At 35.3% G+C, this 20,211-nt stretch overlaps 1 protein-coding gene across 3 annotated transcripts in view; it reads right to left on the reverse strand.

Annotated features, from left to right (window-relative positions):
- The window catches only part of VWA8 (von Willebrand factor A domain containing 8), a 183,371-nt gene that overhangs the window by 115,698 nt on the left and 47,462 nt on the right, over nucleotides 1-20,211 (reverse strand). For all 3 annotated transcript variants that reach the window (XM_064408684.1, XM_064408685.1, XM_064408686.1), the window contains 7 exons: nucleotides 17,122-17,253; nucleotides 15,602-15,736; nucleotides 15,444-15,521; nucleotides 10,686-10,846; nucleotides 9,426-9,539; nucleotides 2,251-2,419; nucleotides 1,889-1,966 (listed from right to left, as the gene is read on the reverse strand). In XM_064408684.1, coding sequence (XP_064264754.1) covers nucleotides 1,889-1,966; nucleotides 2,251-2,419; nucleotides 9,426-9,539; nucleotides 10,686-10,846; nucleotides 15,444-15,521; nucleotides 15,602-15,736; nucleotides 17,122-17,253 — 867 coding nt within the window. The remainder of the gene's footprint in view (nucleotides 1-1,888; nucleotides 1,967-2,250; nucleotides 2,420-9,425; nucleotides 9,540-10,685; nucleotides 10,847-15,443; nucleotides 15,522-15,601; nucleotides 15,737-17,121; nucleotides 17,254-20,211) is intronic.

Genomic DNA, 20,211 nt, shown 5'->3' on the forward strand with positions numbered 1-20,211 from the left:
TCCCTGAAAAACAGCAATTTTGACAAAAAGGCATTTAAATTAAAAAAAAAAAAGTCAGTTCTGTGAAATCACACAAAAGTTCTCTCAAATTATGGGAAAGGAAAGAATAATACTTTTTAGCATATCTCTGAGCAGGGAACAAGAATTATTTAGACTGGGCTAATTGCAAAGATTACTACTCCTGTTCCTCCTGCTTTCACTGACAGAAGATTATGAAGCATCTTCTGAACAACCATAGTTTACAAGCAAGCATTGTGTACACTGTGATGGAAATGATGGCATTTCATGAGTTACTTCAAGACCTACTCAGCCATGCCTGAAGCAAAGGCAAGGGTAAATGTTCTATCCTTACTATCCACAGAGGATAGGACCATTGAGGAAAAATTGTATCACGTCTTCTGAGTAGTTGAAAATATCTGTCAACTGGTAGTTGAAAATACTATCAACAAAATTTCCTCCTCTATTACCTGCTTTGTTCGGGTTTTTTTTATATTGGACAACTGCAAACGTAAAATTGTGTTAGTGTCAATTTTTTAAATATATATCTATGAGACATCTAATTCAACAGGATCTTGACTGTGGCCTCCAGATTCTATTGTAAATCAAGCAAACAATTACAATGACACGGACAACGCCCTCAGAGTGAACAGTCTACAGGTATTCTATTGTTAACAAGACCTCTTTAAACAATGGTTAATATTTCAGTATAATCTCTGGCAGAGACTTATTTACTTAGACAACTCTATAAATAGCCTAATGTGCATAAGTCACATGTTTCATCTCTCTGCACAGGTGTGCTGTTCCCAACATGTCTCATGCCACCACTGATCTACAAGAATCCTCTCTCGAACCATACTGAGACTCACTTCTCATTCAGCATCACAGAATTCATTTAGATATTTCACAATTCTACAGATATCCACATATGTGGAAAAGATTTTTGTGATGCTCTATTGAGGCATGGTATGTCTCCAAGTATGTCAAAACTGATACATTTATACATCAGATGTAGGAAGCTCAACCAATGATTATAACAACTGTCCCAACAGTGTACCTAAAAGTCAATTTTTTAACTTACTTTTTTAAGCTCAAAAGAACATAACAGCCTCTCTCAGCTTCTTAAACAGTAAAACTGTAAAAACTATTATCAATGTTAAAATAGTGAAAACTAAGGACAACAAATTAAATTTGTTAGAGTACCAGTTAAGCTGGTATTGCTGGATTTCACAAAAAATGTTTTATGTTTTACTTATAATCAAAGGCATGCTGTGTTTTAGCTGCCATAGCAATAATTTCTTTTTTTTTTTCACCATGAATTAACTGTATTTTTAAATAATACTGTGGTCACTTTGTCAGGAGAACTTATTTTTCCTGACATTACTTCATTAATAGAATAGCCTATAGCAGCAATGCAGTCAGGAATTCTGGAGCATTCTATTTTCTGAATCTCTGTTGCTGCCCATTGTCATTTTATAATGACTCCATAGCTCAGATTGCCCAAAAAGCCCCAATAACTTCAGCTATCAATTTTCCAAGTACTAAAGCAAAGTAATAAAAAATACCTAAACATGTGATTATATCCATACACATTCAAAAGGCACCTCAGCATGTTTTACTGTAAGCCACATACCTAAACTCACTGTGTTGTTTTTGATTCTCTGGGATTTGTGCAGATTCCTAAAACTTATGGAGATTCCAAATACATACATCATAAATCAAAGAAGTTTATAGTATGCAGTAATTGCCAGCAATAGCCTTCTGGGGCTGATTTTCCAATCAGACAGCCTTTGAAATAACACTATAGCTTAGCATGTTTGACCTAGCCTTTGTTAAGACAGTCACAGCAGGAGATAGTAAATTCAAAGAGAAAAGAAGAAAAAGGGCTCACAGTGGCATCATTTGTCTCCCGAAGCTTGTGTGTTACTGACAACAACTTTTCCACAGCAACACTGGGTACATTTGGAATCTGGTTGAAAGAAAAACAGTATTAATCTTACTGCAAGATATCCAAGTTCCACACATGCAATAACCACAGAGTCCTCACAGTTGCTTTATGACAAAGAGTATTTTTTACTACAGCAGCATTTGATATTAAAATAAGAATTATGCCATTAAAAGATAAGCAGGTATGTTGCTTTGATAAGCTTTGAAAATTAGCTCCTTTATGCTACACTGAAACAGCAATCTAATATGTAGCACATAATCCTGTTCAGTAAGCCAGTAAGTGCCTGAAGTATTGAATGTACTTACCATTTGTTTAATGACTTCAATTTCTTCACTCTTGCTTAAAGATCGAACATTATGAAAAAGAAACAGTGTCAAAAACTCTGGACCCAGCCATTGTTGGGTACTACTTCCAATGACAGGAGGCTCTGCTAAGACCACTATTCTGAAAGAAGGATGGATAGGAAAGATAGACCTGCAAAAAAGAATTTAAAAATGCATTACCTGGCTTAAGGACAGAATATCAGATTTAATTTTTACAATAGATAAGAAGAAAATAGATTATTGTACTGAAACATATCATAGTATATCCAGATCATTTGTAATGCAACTTTATTTTTTAAAAAAAGACACAGGCTGCATAAAGTGACTTGAATTTTTTAAAATTTACACACTTTAATATGCTCAGAAGCCTACACAAGTGTCTTCATTTGCAACAGGACCTGCATGCCTCAAGATGGACAAATACCTCCAACTAAGCTACAGTCTACTGTGCTGTATGTCTGAAACAGGCACAACTCACTCATTTCATGAACTTTTACAAGTGCTTTACCTAGAACAGGGTGTCTCACAGGCAACCCAGGGACAAAAGAAGACATACCAGAGCTGCAGTAATGAGCAACTTTTACTGAATTAGACTGACAGGATGACACTGTAGAGATCTGCCTAGATACTGTGAAGAGCTGAATTTAGTAACAGTTTAGGAACATTCCCTTACAGATACTCTTTGTGGTCCTTGGATTAATATGTCTAACTTCATAACACTCCTGAAAGTTATGCTTCAAAGACTAAACCAGTCACTTCACCCCTGGCTCACTTTAGAGTCAGCATGAGGAAACAGGTCTCTCCAGTGGAAGATTAAGATTTACAAGAACTTCAGAATTGCTGTCCTGGCTCATTAAATCAACCAAGCACAAAAGTGTCGCCACAACCAGCAGTTTGCCCCTCTCATATTCTTTCAGCACCCCTCAACCATATCTTCAACGGCATCATAGGATAGAGCTTTATTTGCTTTAATTTCTCTTTGCCCAAAATATTTTTCTAATACCATTCTGAACTTCTCTTCTTCATCCTATCTGCCTCCACAGCTTCCTGTGAACAAACACGTACTGTTCCCAGCTCTAAAAGGTACTTTTATTATTATTGTTTTTTAAATCTTTATGGGACTGGCCTCCTAGCCTAAATCAGTGTTTCCCAGTTCTCACTTGAGGATTTGGTAACTTAACAGTCTTGATTCCACTGAAAATAATGGGAACTTGCAACACAAACTTAAATATACAACTTTCAGATGTGTATGTTAGGGCACTAAAAGACTGCTGCCTTGTATTTTGATATCTTTGTTGTCTTCACATTTTTTATATCGCTTATCTCTGTAATATTTTCACTTCCTCTGACTGGACAGTCATTGGTACTCATTAATTAGCACACCTGCAAGATCACAGCATCACACAGAATCACTGAATAGCCTGAGCTGAAAGCAACCCAGAAGGATCAAGTCCAGCTCGTAAATGAATTACCCATACAGAGATCAGACTTGTGACCTTGGTGTTATTAGCACCATGCTTTGACCAACGGAGATGATCTCCAGAAGCAGCAGAAACAATGCAGTAACACATCAGATACAAAAGCCAGTCAAATTTTGTGCAAGATGGGCCTGTTTTCATCAACTAATTTTACAGTACTCTTATTAAAATAGAGGATGTTAATTTGGAAAAAGCAAGTGAAATTTGATTAGGCAGTTTATATTGCTGTTACCATTTTCCATACAAATTACCGAAGAAATAAATTGACAAACCTACTGCATAGCTGGCTCATCTGTACATCACAACAATAAACCTGTGATACAACAGGACAATTACAGCAGTCTCTTGCAGCAAAGCAAACAAAGGTGGTGGTATGAGTTTTTCTCAGCTGAAAGTCATAAGCCTAGAAGCTACTCCCTGACTGATAAAAATAGAAATAGATGTACAAAAGAACCAATGGTATGCCACTGTCACTAAGCATAAAAGAAGGTCAGGGAACATTAGCCAACTTTATTATAGAAGAAAACATTTCCTAGATAAGTACATATACTTTCAGACTTGCCTTCCCTAACATTACTAAGAAAAAAAAGCAACCCTCCTCCAGACAGCCAACTAATTCTAGCCCTTCTGCAACACTGTAAGAGAACACAAGAAGGAGTCAACTTTTCAGGTGCAGGAATCATATTTCTTTTGTATCACCTCCTAGTCACTACCCTCCAAGGGCTTGGTGGGGACAGCCAGGGAGGGCACGGAAAGAAGTGTGAGGAGAGGACATGCAAAGTCAGGGCAAGCTAATTTGGTGATATCAGTTCAATTCACTGATGTACTCTCTAGACTTGGACAGTAGGTAGGTGTCCAGGCTGTAAACACAAAAAAAACTATTTGGCAATTTCAAAAGTCTATTGTTTGGAGTGATGTTTGCAATGCTGAAAATATGAGGCTAAGTGTATTATTAAACAAATACCATGAATGACTCAGTTCTGCAGTGTTCTGTAAGTTCCCATCTTCCATCAGCACAACTGAAGAGCTTCAAAGTTGTTCCATCACATTACAGATCAAGTCTCAAAAAGAACACAATATGGAGAGCTCCTACATGGAGCTGTACTTCACAGAAAAGAAATCTTTGACATGACAAGAAATCTTGTGGGTTTTACAGATGAAGACTAAGTAAGTGTATCTTGTTAAAAACTTGGCATCTTTTAAATTAATGAGCCTCAAACATGGTGGGAAGATTTGATGTTAACTGATTCATGCAAAGAGTCTTTTTCTCTACTAAACATTTACTGACAATACACGCAGCAAGGCACTCTTCTAATAAAATGAGTGTCCTTTTGACATCACTGTTTAATTCTTCAGCCAAGGATTACCACCATTGCTCTTACAAAGAAAATCACACACACATTGATCAGGGTGATTTTAGGGAAAGATTTTCTTGTTATTGACCATGGTTCTGAGCAATTGAAGCTTCTCATAAAAATAGAATAAAATAAAATGCAGAAGGCATTTCTAATGTCACTTTTTGTAAGACCAAACTATTTTTGATTATATCTTCCTGTAACTTTATTTAATAAATCTCTTTTTCTATCAAATTTTGTAAGTTGGTAATTATTCCAACCCTAGAACCAAAGTGACCTATTGTTATTTTCTTGCTGTTTCTTTTAAATTTCACAACAGTCTAACATTAACAGATGCCTTTATCTTAAAATTCACTAAACTGGAAATAAGCCAAACCCCTAACAACAAATGAAGTAAAAGCTAAAAAATGTAAGCAATTAAAATTTCTATTGCTTGTTAAATTTACTCCCTGCCACAATTACACACATTTGTCTCATCTACTGTGCATTCCCTTTCAACCTAACCACATAGAAAAGAATCTACTGTCTGCAAGGCATCAAAACCACCCATCCATTATGAGATACTTTTAGTTTTTAACTATCCTATTAGGTACCTACTCCTAGATTTTCCTATAATAAGTGCATTTCTGCTCACCACACCAAGAACTTAGCATCTGTGTGTGCTGAGGGGGTATACCCACACAAACAGGTTATATACTGCATCCTGAGACAAACAAACCTTTCACTGCTGGATTTGTAAAGGCTGTGTGCTACCTTTACAATATCTGTCTCAGTGAAGTAATGGATGATTACAGAAGAAATTGCAGAAATCTTGGATATGCACGCTACTTGGGCAAACTTACTCTCTGAGCTTGTTCAGGGAAATGAATCATGCAATCATTAAATGAGTAAGATATCAGCAGCTATAATTTCCTTTTATGTAAAATATCTTTAAGGACCATCTGTCACTTTCTCAAGGGCAGCTTTTTTTCTTCTCCTTAAACTCATGAACATGAATTCTTAGTTTTCTCAGAGGAGCGAATGAGTTCTGCAACCATTTGCTAACTTAACTTCACAGCCAAACTGGCATAATAAAGAATATATGAAAAAAGACTTTGTGCCCACCACTAGTTACTTTGCAGCTTAGAGGCTTTCAGCAGGGCAAGGAGTATCCCAAAAAGTCCCAAGGGCAATAAACTGTTTGCACTTGTCACTCCTGAAAGAGCTGTAGTACCCACCAGCCTGAAGCCCTTCTTATGCAAATTTTTCTACAGATGTAGAAATTTAATGAAATAATAGTGAACATATTACTCAAGGACAATTATCCTCATTTAAAATCAAAATATACTTTATTAGCTCTTAAAAAAGTAATAAAATTTTGAAATGTTGTCAAATATATAACTGATGAATAATAGTGCTCTAATCTGCAAAACCTGAAAACAATCAGAAAACCAAACCATACTTTCCTCTTTGTTCAGCACCTCTAATAACACCATCATGGTTTAAGCACATTCACATTCTCAGCTGTAATACTGTTTACATTTGTACACAGAGATTTCTCTAGATCACAGTGTGATCTGAAACACCATTCCTTTAGTAAAAAAACACAAGCAAACCTCTTGATCCTCTTCTTCTTTCTCTTCTACTACACATATAAGTATTTTGACTTTTGAAGCACTAAAGATTAAAGGCACTAAAACTGCAGGAACATATTAATATCCCTTACTGGAAAATTAGGTAGACAATGTGTCACTCAAACATTACAGATTCAGTCCCAACAAAACTGAGAATGATATCATGTATTCCAGAGGCCTGGCAAAAAGCAGTCACACTAAATTACTTTAGTCAAATCCAGCAAATCAGGGTAAGTAAAGCTTTTATCTTCAGAAATCCAGCTAAGGGCACTAGTCACAGTCATTGGCATGCAGCAAGAGAGATGTCTCTCATCAATATGGAGAGCATCTCCCAGGTGTGATTTGTGTAAGAATTTGCCCAACCAATCTGCTAATAAATTCATATTACAACATACTCTGTGTAGCTTCTCTAAAAACTATATATTGCAGGCAAAGGAAGGATGGTCAGCATGTTGGGATTAAAATCTGTGATTAAATCAGCTGTCAGTACCTCAGGTATGATTTGATATATTAATTCTGCTGGATTCTGCAACACTGGAAGGTACTGAAGTTTGCAGTGACTGATAACTACTACTGAAAAGGCTGAGTAGCAAAGACAAATAGTGCTGGAATGAAACATTGTATCCTGGAGTCAGTTAAAAGGAAGTGATGTTTTCAGAATATGGAAGTCACCAAAATCAGGATGAGGCCCTGGAACACCTTCATTTCCTCAAGGGCTGATGAGAACAGTACCCTCTCTATAGAGAAGTCATCCAGTGATGTCAAAGAAGCCCAAAGCCAAAACCAAAGAAGAAGATACATGTTTGCATTACTTTAATATAGCTTTTTAAAATAAAGTCATTACAGAAAACAAGGGCAGACTGAACACTTCACCTAGGAGGTGAAGATTCTTAGCAAAATAGGCTTCAGATAATTGAGGAGCAAGAATTTCCATCAGCATCCAAGATGGTGCTAAATGGTCATACTGGGCTTCCAGATATAAGAATGCCTACACAATGGGGTATTTGCTTGTTTCTAAGACCAAGTACTAATCAGAAATGCATTCTTGTACAACAGACACCCTTTGCTTATAGATTAGAGTGAAAGCTCACTGTCAGTCAAACAGGTAATTAAGAGCGTAGCAACTCAGAAACATTATATTACAAAATACTGAAGTGGTTAGATAAAAGCAATACAGTGAGATATGAAGGAAAGAGAGACAGCCTGTCAAGGAAAGCAAAAAACCCCCAACTTTTGGAGCCTGCAAAGTAGCCAAAACAATGCACAATTGCCACTGAACAGCTGAACCAAAAGGTTTATTCAATGAGGCTGAAAAGAAGGAAAGTAGATACACAGGTGACACAAAGGAGAAGGGTCTGCAGAACAATAATTTAAGAAGACAGCTTGGACAGTGCTCATGGTCTAACAGATAATGAAGATTAAACGGAGCCCCCGGCCAAAACAGTCATTGTTAGAACAAAAAAGGATGTGCAGGATCCAGATATAAATCTCTATTCTTGTGAGAGAGATTTAATCCACTAGGAGTGGCAGCTCTGAAGATGAATGTGTGATGAACCATCCAAGTTTTTGGAGTATATTGGCAATGAACTAAAGGGTACTAAGCAAAACAGCACAGCCACTACCATTCTGCCTGAAAGCATGTTGGACAAGATCATGAACACAGAGCAGAGAGGAGACTGGCACAACAGATATATTTTTTAGTAAAAAGTCTGATGCAAAGGAGGGATACCATCCCAGATGGGCCCTTGGAGATATTTTGCTGCTCTTTTCAGTCTGTGCTTAAAATCCTGATAAACAGAATACTTCCCTGATATATAGTTCTTCACACAAATTAAACAAATGCAGGAATTACCATCCAGCTAGGTGTATAGCCTCTGCAGACTGGATAGAATTTGCAACAAGTAGGCTTAGAATGAAGTTTGAGTTTTTTGTTGGTTTTGTAGGAGCAGTTCTTGCCTTATTTTTTTAAAACTCACTGTATTTTGATTGAAAAGGGAACGAGAAATATGGAAACAACTAGGAAGTAAAAGAAAAGCAGCTTTTCTAAAGGGTGGACTATGGAGGTCAAAGAAAAAAATCAGATTCAGCAAGACAACTGAGAGAAAATGTGTGGCATATCATGAATGCACCCGTGCTATAAACCCATCAGGCCTCTTTAAAGTCTGGACACACACACACCCTGCAGCACAACATTTATATCTGTGGAATGTTTCTAGCAGACAAGTGGAAGTAAAGGAACAAAAAGAATAAGCATAATGGGTCCCAACCCATCCTTAGGATTTCCTGCCCCATATTAAGTGTAAATTAAATACCAGCTTTCTAGCTCATGAGGCAAAAGAAAGTAACAAGTAGTATTTAACCTCAATTTAGCTTTATTTTCCAAGACTTTTAATTAAATGTTCCAAAATTAAGTACTATATAGCTTAATATCTATTTTTGCACCTACTTAAAATTTCTTTTCTATTTCTAACTCCTTCTCTTAAAGGTTATTGAATGTTTTTCTTTTAGTTCAAGCACTCTAAACAGGATATAATTTTGCCATACCACAAAGAGAAATAGAGCTAAGGAGGAACCTTATGTTCAAAAGATGTTTCTCTTAGCAATTAGAAGGAACCAGCTTAACAGAAAAGCATTTTGCATTTTTTTATTAGATCAAAAAGTTATAAAACAGAAAAGTTGTTTGCATTCTATAGTCATAGCTTATACTTTACCTCTCTTGTAGTTTCTCATCAGAGAGCTGCAATTCTTCTTTTAAATTTTGGTATCTATCTTCCCTTAATAATCTGGTGCCATCATAGAGAGTCAGTTCTCTGTCATGTATTAGTCTGAAAATAAAGAATAAGCTCTATCTTGACTTTGATAAATTTTTACAATACATGTAACAACTAAGGGTGTTTTTAAAAGCTATCTCAGTTAAAATACACCTCAGCAAAAAGAAAAAATTATACTCAATATGCATCCAGGCATGGAGGTAAAATACCACACATAAGTTTTAGCACATAATCAATCAACTTAGCTTAAATCCATATGGTAAGAACATGAAAAATAAAATTATCTGTCTTACCAGTGTAGTATGCATAAATGGCATGAAACTGCTTTTTTGTTATTCTTGCACCAAGAATAACAAAATTTATTTCTTGAAATGCTATTTTTCAGCTGGCTTTAATGATTAATATACATAGATACCCAGTCTTGTTTGTGATATGCAGAAGTTGATTAGCAATAATGTATGCACATGACAGAACTAAAAATGCGAAATGAACACTAAATAGATGAAAAGGCAAAAAAACAGGCAAGTATAAATCCCTTTTCTGTCCTTCTGCACATATATATATATATATAAAATAAGAGAAAGAAGAAAATGCTTTTGCTTTTAAAGCTCACTATGTCCCCTGATTTGCAAAAGGCAGTATATGATGCATGCATATGAAATGGCATAAAAATTTGACGAAACAGTATAAATAACTATTAATACAGTATTTACTATTACTGTGTTCAGCAAAGTATAATTTATTTTTTATTGAATTATGAAATGATATTTAGTAAGAGATCTTTGCAATCAATATAAAGTATGCTGTGTAAAATATGTTATAACATACTTGTTTAGAAGCAGAATGCACTCAAAATATGGCAAACATTTTCTGACATCTTGCATTTTAAAATTGTTGCACAAGTATTACTGATTTTTAGATTTCATAATTCTAGAAAAAATTCAGACTTGCACTCTATATTTACAACAGGCTGGAATTTCCTGCATTATTTTACGTTTACAAAAAATTAAATAATAGCTTCTGCTCCTAAGTAAAAAAATGAGCACTACATATTCTATGAAACTGCAATGCTCAGCTTGATCTTTACAGTATTCCTGAAATTCTAAAGCCATATTCACCAGCAGCAACTTAAGGTCTCACTATGCATGCACTCAGTACACACATCACGTGCACCCAACTTATCCAAGCTCCCATCCTGACCTTTGGAGCACAGCTAGAGTGCCAGGGTTAATTCGATGAATGCCGTCAAGAAGAACAAGCTTTCCTTCCAGAGCTGCAGTGACAAGAGGTGATGGTCTCCAAGCAGTGTCTCCATTTGGAAGAGTGTACCTTTGCTGTAGCAAATCTCTAGCTGTCATATCCTGGAAGTATCAGTGCATCAGAAGAATATAATTATGAAATATTCTTTTAATTTACAAGTACACACTTTCTCCTTTAAAAACTGCAGTCTTCAACTACTTATCCAAAGAGAATTAGCAATACACACACAAAGCTACTCAAAAAATGCTAAACAGTCTTTGGAGGTTCTAGACTTGCCAATATCACCTCTTTGAAACAAGAGTAAAAGCCTTTCTCCCCCCTGCCTCTTTAACAAAACACAAGCGTATGACAACTTGTACACAGCCCTGCACACAGAAGGGGGCAGCAATTTACACCTGGAGCAAACAAGAATAATTTCTTTCATATGGAAGCCACCTGAAGGAGCTAAGATTTTATCATTAATCTTGAACAAAAACCAGCATGACATTCCACCTCTCAGGAGGAAAATACTGCAGGAAGCATCAGAGAATAATGAATGGGGGAAGAAAGAAGCCCGTAACATAGAATTTATCAAAGTACATAACCTAGCACAAAACACTATTCAAGAAATAAAACCAAAGACAAACTCTAGCATATCCTCCAGCACACGTATTTTAGATGTTTGACTACAACAGGTAAGCATGAGAGAAATAAAGACATAACAGTAATTTTGTGACCTGGAAGACTAAATTCCTTCCCGAGGCTGTGCTGTGAACATAACCCAAAATCAGATAAAAATGTATTTTCTATTGTAATTGTAGCTTTTACATATGTCTTTTTCACAACCCTAAACCCTTTGAACTTTAAAGAATAAAAATAGAATACATTACGTCATACAGCCTGAATAATTTCCTTTTTCTACATTTCCTCAAAAGCCCTAAAATAACAGGACAAAGTCTGGTTCCTTTAGTGCTTCCACATTTATCTAATTTAAAGTTTCACATTCAAATCCACAAAATCATACCATATTTTTTATTGCTGTATTTCTATTGTTTTACTGCTGTGTTCACTCTTTTCTGTATTATTAATGAATTAGACATGAAACATTTTTATAAAAGAGAGAAAAATGTGGGCTTAGAGCTTAAGAACTGTGCATTCAGCAGCTCGTAAATGCTGTAATGAATATTTAACTAACACACGTTTGGATAGTTCACCTCTAGAGAAACGAAACAACGGACAGTAAGAATTGACTGGGAGCCTTGGTATGCTGTACAGTATGTCCATCTCTAATTCCAACAATGAGAACCATGCATTAATTCTCTGCAGATAAACTCAGAAGAGTATTATGTGTATATTTGTGAATATTTTCTGAAATATAACATGAATATAATATTGTGATTTAAATGGTTGAATGAGATTCAATTAAGGGATGATTGAAAAGGAATACCATTGCTAACACCTGCACAGTTTTTGTAAGGAACTTATTTCACAGCTAAGTACCTGCCCAGTGATTTATTGTCTTTACTTACTTACTCTAATTCAATTTTTAGTAAGTTTTATTCAAATCACTAAATATATGACATTAAAACTAATCTTATAATACTCTAATGCTAAAAAGGCCTCCCATTGGACGGGAGGTTACTGAAGTATAAGAATTAATTATTCCTCTCATTTTGGACAAAGCAATGGCAACAATATATTGCCTTGTGAAACAAAAAGCTTATTTTAATTTGTAGCAGTCATTATACCTGATGTGTTTTACATTTCATTGTTTATTTTCTAGAGCAGTTTGTATACAGGAAAAGATATGTTTAGGAGAAAAACTAAGTAGGACAATGTCTTTTGCACTCCCTCTAGCAGCTAATACAAACACAAAACTCCAATCTAGTCCTTTTTCATGGCTTGTAGTACTAATAATGTTCTTGGCAATTATGAGGTGAATAATCTATGTTTCCTGCTTTTTATGCATATTTGGATTCATCATTTGTTAGTATTTCTCAAACAAAAAACTGGAAGGATTTGGTGAAGAAAAATTATGAGGTCAGGCAAAAAAAAAAGTCCTAGAAACAAAAACATCACAGTACACAAACACTAGTGCTGTGCTTACAAAACTGTTTTTTCTAGGGAAGAAAAGGAGCAAGTTGCTGGAGAACTGTTATAGCATGACTTCAACAGTTACTTTTTTTCTCCCTCTGAAATTCTGGGGGGAGAAAATATTTTATTTGACGCATTTGGACTAAAAGTTCCTTAGTTACAGTTCACAAAGCACTAGCTGGCTATTGCTTCTTATTTGCTGTTGCTTAACTGCATTAAGAGACAACTTAAAAACAAACCTTTCCTAATCAGGATGAGTTTCCTTTCTCAGCAATGTACCTACATGGAACTACATATCATGAGAAATCCATATAATGATGTCAGATTATCACAAATGAGACAGTAACTGCTTTCTCAGACAACTGTTAGTATAAGAGATGATCTATATTCCAAAAGGTTTGCTTTAGGTAAATTTGATTCTCACTTCACAACAGAAAAACTTTTAGAGTTGTTTTTTCTGTGAAATCAATATAGAGAAATACACCTTTTCATACTATTCAGGTCCTTCAATCAACTTCAGTTGCGAGGAACAATGAAGCAAATACTAAAGATTTTATATATATATACACATATATAGACACACACACACATATATTAAAAAAAAATCCAAGAATTAATTTCTTCAGTCAGCCTGAGCAGAAACGGTGCTATTGCTTCAGACCAAAGGTAAATGTCTCTCTATTCATCTTTATGCCTGCAAAAATTATCAGAAAGTAAACAACAACTACAGAACAAAGAAAAGCCTCCTTAATTTTAGAAATGGATATTTAGGGCAGTATGATGTCTCTCTGAAAAAAAAGACAACCAAGAAGACACTTTTTTGAATGAAGGTAGAAAAATATTCTAAATTTACAGTATTATCTAACTTTCCTAGTCTTCACTGCTGAATTGGTGTATGAATTTAACATTTGTTCCATCATTAAATTATCCTATTACTTTGCTAAGCAAAGCCCCTGATAGATTATATATTTTTATATAACAAATGCATTCTGAAATTCTATTTACAGCTCAGCTACATTAATGTATTTTTATAACTGCTTTTTGTAAAAACTTTTGAGTTTATGTAACACATCGTACATTAGGAAACATTTATATGTACAGATACACATGTGAATCTTACCTAGGCTTGGCTACACAGGAATTTACAGTGAACAAGCAGCTCTCAGTCATTTATTTGCTTTATTGATACTGTTTTGATATCACCAAAAGCCTTTCTATAAAACCCCTTTGCCCTCTGAGCTTGATTAAACATTTGGTGAAACCAAAGGAAATATTCTCTTTAGTGAGAAATACCTTAAATCCTCTCCTACATTTTATTTTTATAGGAATTACAGATCCCTTTCAAAGAAAGATGTTTATTAAATAAATAGTTCCATTGTCAGCTCTGCTCATGTGACTCCAAAAAATGAAACCTTCTGCTCATATTCATTGAAGCCATACTAATTAAAGGTAGGAAGTTGAGAAACAGTGGCCATGTTTTTAAGCAAATAATTATCTAATTCTGCTGGTGAATACCAAATATTGTATAGTGTGCAACAATACAAGGGTTAGGGTGTGCTCACCCTTAAGCAGGTGTGTCAAGTTGCAGAAGTTATTTTTCTGGGATGATTTTAAACTGTGTTTACAGTGACAAGTACAGAGAGAAGTACGCAGAGTAGCTGGACACAGAGGTCAAGCTCAGAAACTATACACCTATTTCAACAGGCCACTAGACAAAAGATAGTAGGCACTGCTGGGAATCCAAGTATATTATTATTAACATGGCATAACACTGATGGGGATATGTTGCCCTGCAACCCAAATCTGCTCACACTCGGCCACATTAAAGCATAAGAAAAGGGCAGAAGTCATCCATCTGACTCCAGTTATGCAGAGAGTTTCAAAGTCTTCACCTTATCAGCTGAAGCCACACAAGGGGGAAAGGAAAAGCAGTGGGATCCTGTCTAGGGAGGTTCTCAGCAGTGCAGGAGAACTGCTTTTTTTATCATCATCATCATCATCAGTATTTCTCTTTTCTATTTTGCTCTCACTTTTCCAACCCTTCAACCTCACCACCCATCTCTGTCAGTGTTTCTCCCCACATGCCAGTACACTTTTAAATCAGATGCCACTGCTATTTCTTGCTTTGGAGGTCTCCATGCTGTCTGGGAAAAAATTAAAGCAGAAAAGGGATTGAAGAAAGAGACCAGTGCATTGCATTAAACCTGATGCTAATGTTTTTCTGCAGCATTGCCAATTATTATTTAGAACTGTATATCCTGTTCTATTTGATGTATTTGGACTTATAACGTCACAGGAGACCCTTGACTTCTTATTTTATTTAACCACTTTCATTCCTCAGGGTAGGGAGACAACCTTACACATGTGATCTCTGTGTGAAAAGTAAGCAAATTAATTGATTCTACTTTTAAATCTTGCAGTTTTTCAGCTTATGCCATAAGGTTAAGACAACCTAAGACAGACAATTCTTTCCAAACAAGTACTGAGTGACCACCGGCTAGGACATTGCTCTTAAGCTTGACAAGGCTTGGGGCTTGCAAAAACACCCAACACCTTTAGTGCTGTGAGAAAGTCTCCATTTAAGACTATATTTAAAGCATAATCATCAGCAGATAATTTCCTTACTTGGTATAGCATGATAGGTTCTATCCTGTATCCCAGTATATCAGCAAACTCCTTGGCAATAACTGTTTTGCCACAGCCCTAAAAAGTTAAAAAATATTAATTAGATTACATTCTAAAGATCATGGGGAAGAACAGAGAATAGAAATTTAAATTCTTACTTTTCCTCCAATTAAACACATATCTTTAACCATATGGGATTGCATCATTTCTGCCAACAGTTGATTATGGCTGGAAGTCCTTATGAAAGTATCTGATCGAGAATGATTTTTTAACATTCCAGTTCCAGCTGGAACCTATAAGAAAAAAAAAGTAAATCAAAATGCTAAATAAGCTATACTGTGATAACACTAAGCTTTGTGTGAACTAGGTTGTGCTTGTCCAAAACTACCGTAATATTTCGCTGATAATTGTCATTCATCTAACTTGAACTGTCGCTGTCACAAAACTAAACCCCATAATTTCTAATAGACAAACTCCTTCACCCACTTTTCATGAAAAAAATTAACAAAATGTGAATTAATATAATTACAGCATTGGGGTAAACTTCAGGCTCTTCATAAAAGAGACACATAAAAATTCACAAATATTCACTGCTCATCAGAGAAACATGGAAGAGACAGAGCAATTGTGAAAATCTGAACGAACTACTTTGACTCGAACTTTGGAGAGATTAAATTGTTCACCACGTTAAGGCTCTTGCTCTACATTTCCACTTCCTCCTCTAGTCTGATAACTGTTTCATCTGTAAACTTCTTATGCCTTCCTGTTCAGAGAGCATAAGAGAGGCCAGAAGTACTTTCAGAACCTATCACCTATATGTAAAATGAAAACAAAAATATTTGCTTCAGAAAAAAAATTAATCAAGTTCCTACAGACTCAACTCTTCCTGAAAAATTCCCATTTGTTGTTATTCCCCTCTTCATTTTGTCATGGTACAAACTCTCTTGTGCTATTCCTCACCAATGTTGTTATAATCTCTCTGACTCCCACTAATTCACCTTCTTTACAGACTCTCTAAACTCTCCAAATTCAACATTAACTTCAAATTCTCAGATCAGCATCTGTTTCCTGAGTAAGAACTTATTTCACCACCTAGCAGGTCATAAACTTCATTGGAAGAAACTCAAACTAATCATATTTGATGTGATTACTTTGTTCCATTTTCCCAACATCCTGTGTCAGAACATTACCAAGCACTCATTAGATTTTATTTGAGGTGTAAACAGACTATTGTTTCTGCAGAAAGAAAAAGGGAAAGCAGCATTAAGAGCATCGTAAGTACTCTCTGCTATTTTAATCCAATAAAACAAAAAACAAACAAACAAACAAAAAAGCCAACCCCCCCAAAAAACCAAAAAAAAAAAAAACAACAAAAAAAAAAAAAAAAAGGAAAAGAAAAAAGAAGAAGAAATTGAATGGCTTTTTCTTTCATCCAAACTGTAATGATTCACATGGAGGAAACTATGACTTTATCTAGAAATAAAATCATGTGCATACATAAACTAATATTCCAGTATCTAAATGCGTCTCCACTAAATACCATGTGTTATTCTACAAAAAAATAAAAGTTCAGCGCAAATGACTTTTACTACCAAGTGTGTCAAATTCTTGAAGAGATGAAAACAAGTTAGTGTTTTTTAAAAACATATTATAGTTTGATGAATATATAAATTCATACCTGGAATGTCACTTCTTTTTCACCAATTTGGACAGTTACATCAGCCTTAAAGGGTTTGTTTCCATGTACACTTTCTACTCTAGTAATCTTCCTGGGAGACAATTGTTGTTCTGAATCTTGAAGCTCAAAGCGCTGTAAAATTCAGGGGTGAGGAAATAAATTATTAAATACAACTTTCTGGTTTTTAGAACTGTTCCTTCTAAAATAATGCCAGAAGCATATTCATAATTAATTGCTTACAAAGTCCTAAATCCATTTACTTCAACTTTTACTGCAGATACCTGTATTCACATTCTTGATAGCCTGTATATTTTACATTTAAAACCAAAGCAGAGAGATTGCATACTTATTCAGACTGTAGTGACAGATATAAATTGAAAATGTCACATGGTAACTTTGCCAAGTCTTGGCCTGACAGTCTAAAATAAAACAACAGATGAACCATAGCCTTTAGCATGTGTAATAACAAATCACCTATCTCTGCAGGTCATTATAACCAATTGTAGATTTAAACATCTGACTACCAATAAAAACAACCAGCAAACATTGCATTTACTTAGCTTCACAGCTGCCTCATACAAGGAAAATTGAGGACAACCTGTACAAATTAAGCCTTCAGCATGTTCTGGGTATATCAAGGACAAAACAGGACGTATATTTTCTTAATCCTCTTTTGAGCATTATACTGTTTTTGCTATACATGGAAAGCATGAAAACCATTTAAAAATCTTCCGTAAGGAGAGTAATATTGGGAACTTCATGCACAAAAAAAGCTAATAGCTGGAACTGCTGAATTCATAGAGCCATTTTATTCAACAGAGTGCAAGTTGAGTAAACAAAAGAAAAAGGAGTACAACTTATTAGAATCCTTAGAAAACAGAGTTTTTTAAACAGAATTCATTAACATAAAATCACTGTTAAAAGGCATATAGTATTATTACTACTAGGATTCATAGCACTGCCTATTAAAGTTCAAAAACAAAACGGAGATAGATTTTTACAAAAGCTTTTTCTCTTCATCACTTTATAAATTCCATTCTGGAGCAAAAGCTTACAAAACCACTATGTTTAAACATGTATTTAAGATAAATGTGCTTTAGTAAAGGGCTGCACCAAATTACATTCTTATTGTAACAGTGAATCTACTTCCAATGCTATTAAATTCTTAGACAAAAAAGAGAGGACAGGAATGCCTACTGAGTATTATCTCCAAGTATGATTCTAAGAAACACTCCAACTATGATTCTGTGAAAGCAACTACCAAATGTTCTCACTCTTATCTTCATTAATAAATTGCAATATTCTTACTAATTTAATGCCATTTCGGATAGAGACAAGGGTGCTTATATACAAAATTGCCAACTGCATGTACACTAAATGCCTTACCAACAAGGGAAAATAACTGTGAGTGAGCAGGACTATCTGCACCAGCAGACACTAGATACTGGGTTACAAGGAATTAGAGACAGCAACAACAGAACTTGCACACAAAGGTCTTAGGAGTTTAAAATTTCTAAGGTGTTTTTTTGATTGGTTTGGGTTTTGGGTTTTTTTTGTTTGTTTTGGTGGGATCTTCTTTGTTGTTCTTTGGTGTTGTTGAGGGTTCTGTAGCATTTCAGACATTACGTCAGGACGGTGAAAGAGGAACGTCCATGTGCAAATTGTTATGGAATTTACGCAATCTACACAATTTACACAATTCATCTAAGTTAATTTGAATTTATCACATGTAATGACATAGATGTTGCTGAACTGAATACTCTAGTAATTAAACAACCTCACACCTCTAGTAAATACCACAGTTACACCTGAACAGGAGCAGAAAACAAATTGCCTGTGGGTTTCAGATCAAGACAGGTTTCTTTGACTCAGCTCTTCATTTTGATAGGTAGAATTATGATAGATAGAAATGGAACCAGAATGACAGAAAATGGATGTACAACACATCAAACACTTCTGCTGAGCCAGAAAGAACTTCCTCTATAATATGTTTGAGCTGATAGCTGCAAAGGAAAAAAATATTTGTGGTTTGAGAGAACAACTACCAAGCACATTCAGTATCAGAAAGTGTAAGAGATACTTGGAAAGCAGCAGGCAGCCTCACAGACTCAGAGGAAAGCAAGAAGAATAGACCAGTCACCAAAAACCAGAGAAGTGGTTTGGCAGCTCATAATCATCAGGCAGATTCTGCATGCCTAAGAACATGTGAGAAAGGGAAAAAAGGAAGTGGAATTCTGACCACTTGGAAGCATCTAACAGTCGGCAATATCTCAAAATGCAAAATGCAAAGAATACACCAGTAATCCAGCTGGTCAAAGGAACAGAAAGCTACCATGAGCCAGAGCTGCAGATGACCACTCAGCTGAACCCAGCTAGGCAGCTAGGCTATTCAAAAGAGAAATGCAAAGGCTGGAAGATTCTCTGCATGGGAAGGAAAGAGAATTTTCCAAAGAACCAGAGGACTGAACTGCTTCACAAGGAGCAAAATAGCAACTGCAAATGCAAGATGGGATGGATTGATATATGAAGTCTGACAGATTCCACTACAATGGTATGTATTGGCACTAAGAGCATCTATTAATGCAAAACCCCAAAGATTATAAAATACTTTGGAAGGAGTAAAAGAGAAACAAATCCTTCCGTAGAACAAAATTTGCAACAGAAATATCTCAGAAGAGAAAAGAATTCTGAAGAATTCTTTCTTGTCTAGACATAAAATAGAATTCCAGTCTTACAAGCGTTCCTATGTACTGTGAGGTATGGAAACAGTTTTCATTGAGGAGGTCAGGTAAGATTAAAGTGGGCATGCAAATAATACAAAAATGAGTAAAGGCAACAAAAAAACTTTTATTTGATATAAGATCAAGACAGTAAACACAGAATTAATCAAAGCATGAAAAAATGAAGCAAAACTAGGGATTTAGAGTGAAGCTAAAAAAGGATATAGGCTTAAAGTGACTTGCTCATTTATTAAGACAAATCTGTTCTGTCTGTATTTTTCTAAAATCTCATGGAAAGATTCTCCTGATTAGAAGGTAATAAAACCAAACACTGGGTGTTTCCAACACTGTAAAAAAAGGTGCACAAAAG

Source organism: Passer domesticus, chromosome 2, assembly GCF_036417665.1.
Source record: "Passer domesticus isolate bPasDom1 chromosome 2, bPasDom1.hap1, whole genome shotgun sequence".
NCBI classification, from domain to species: domain Eukaryota; kingdom Metazoa; phylum Chordata; class Aves; order Passeriformes; family Passeridae; genus Passer; species Passer domesticus.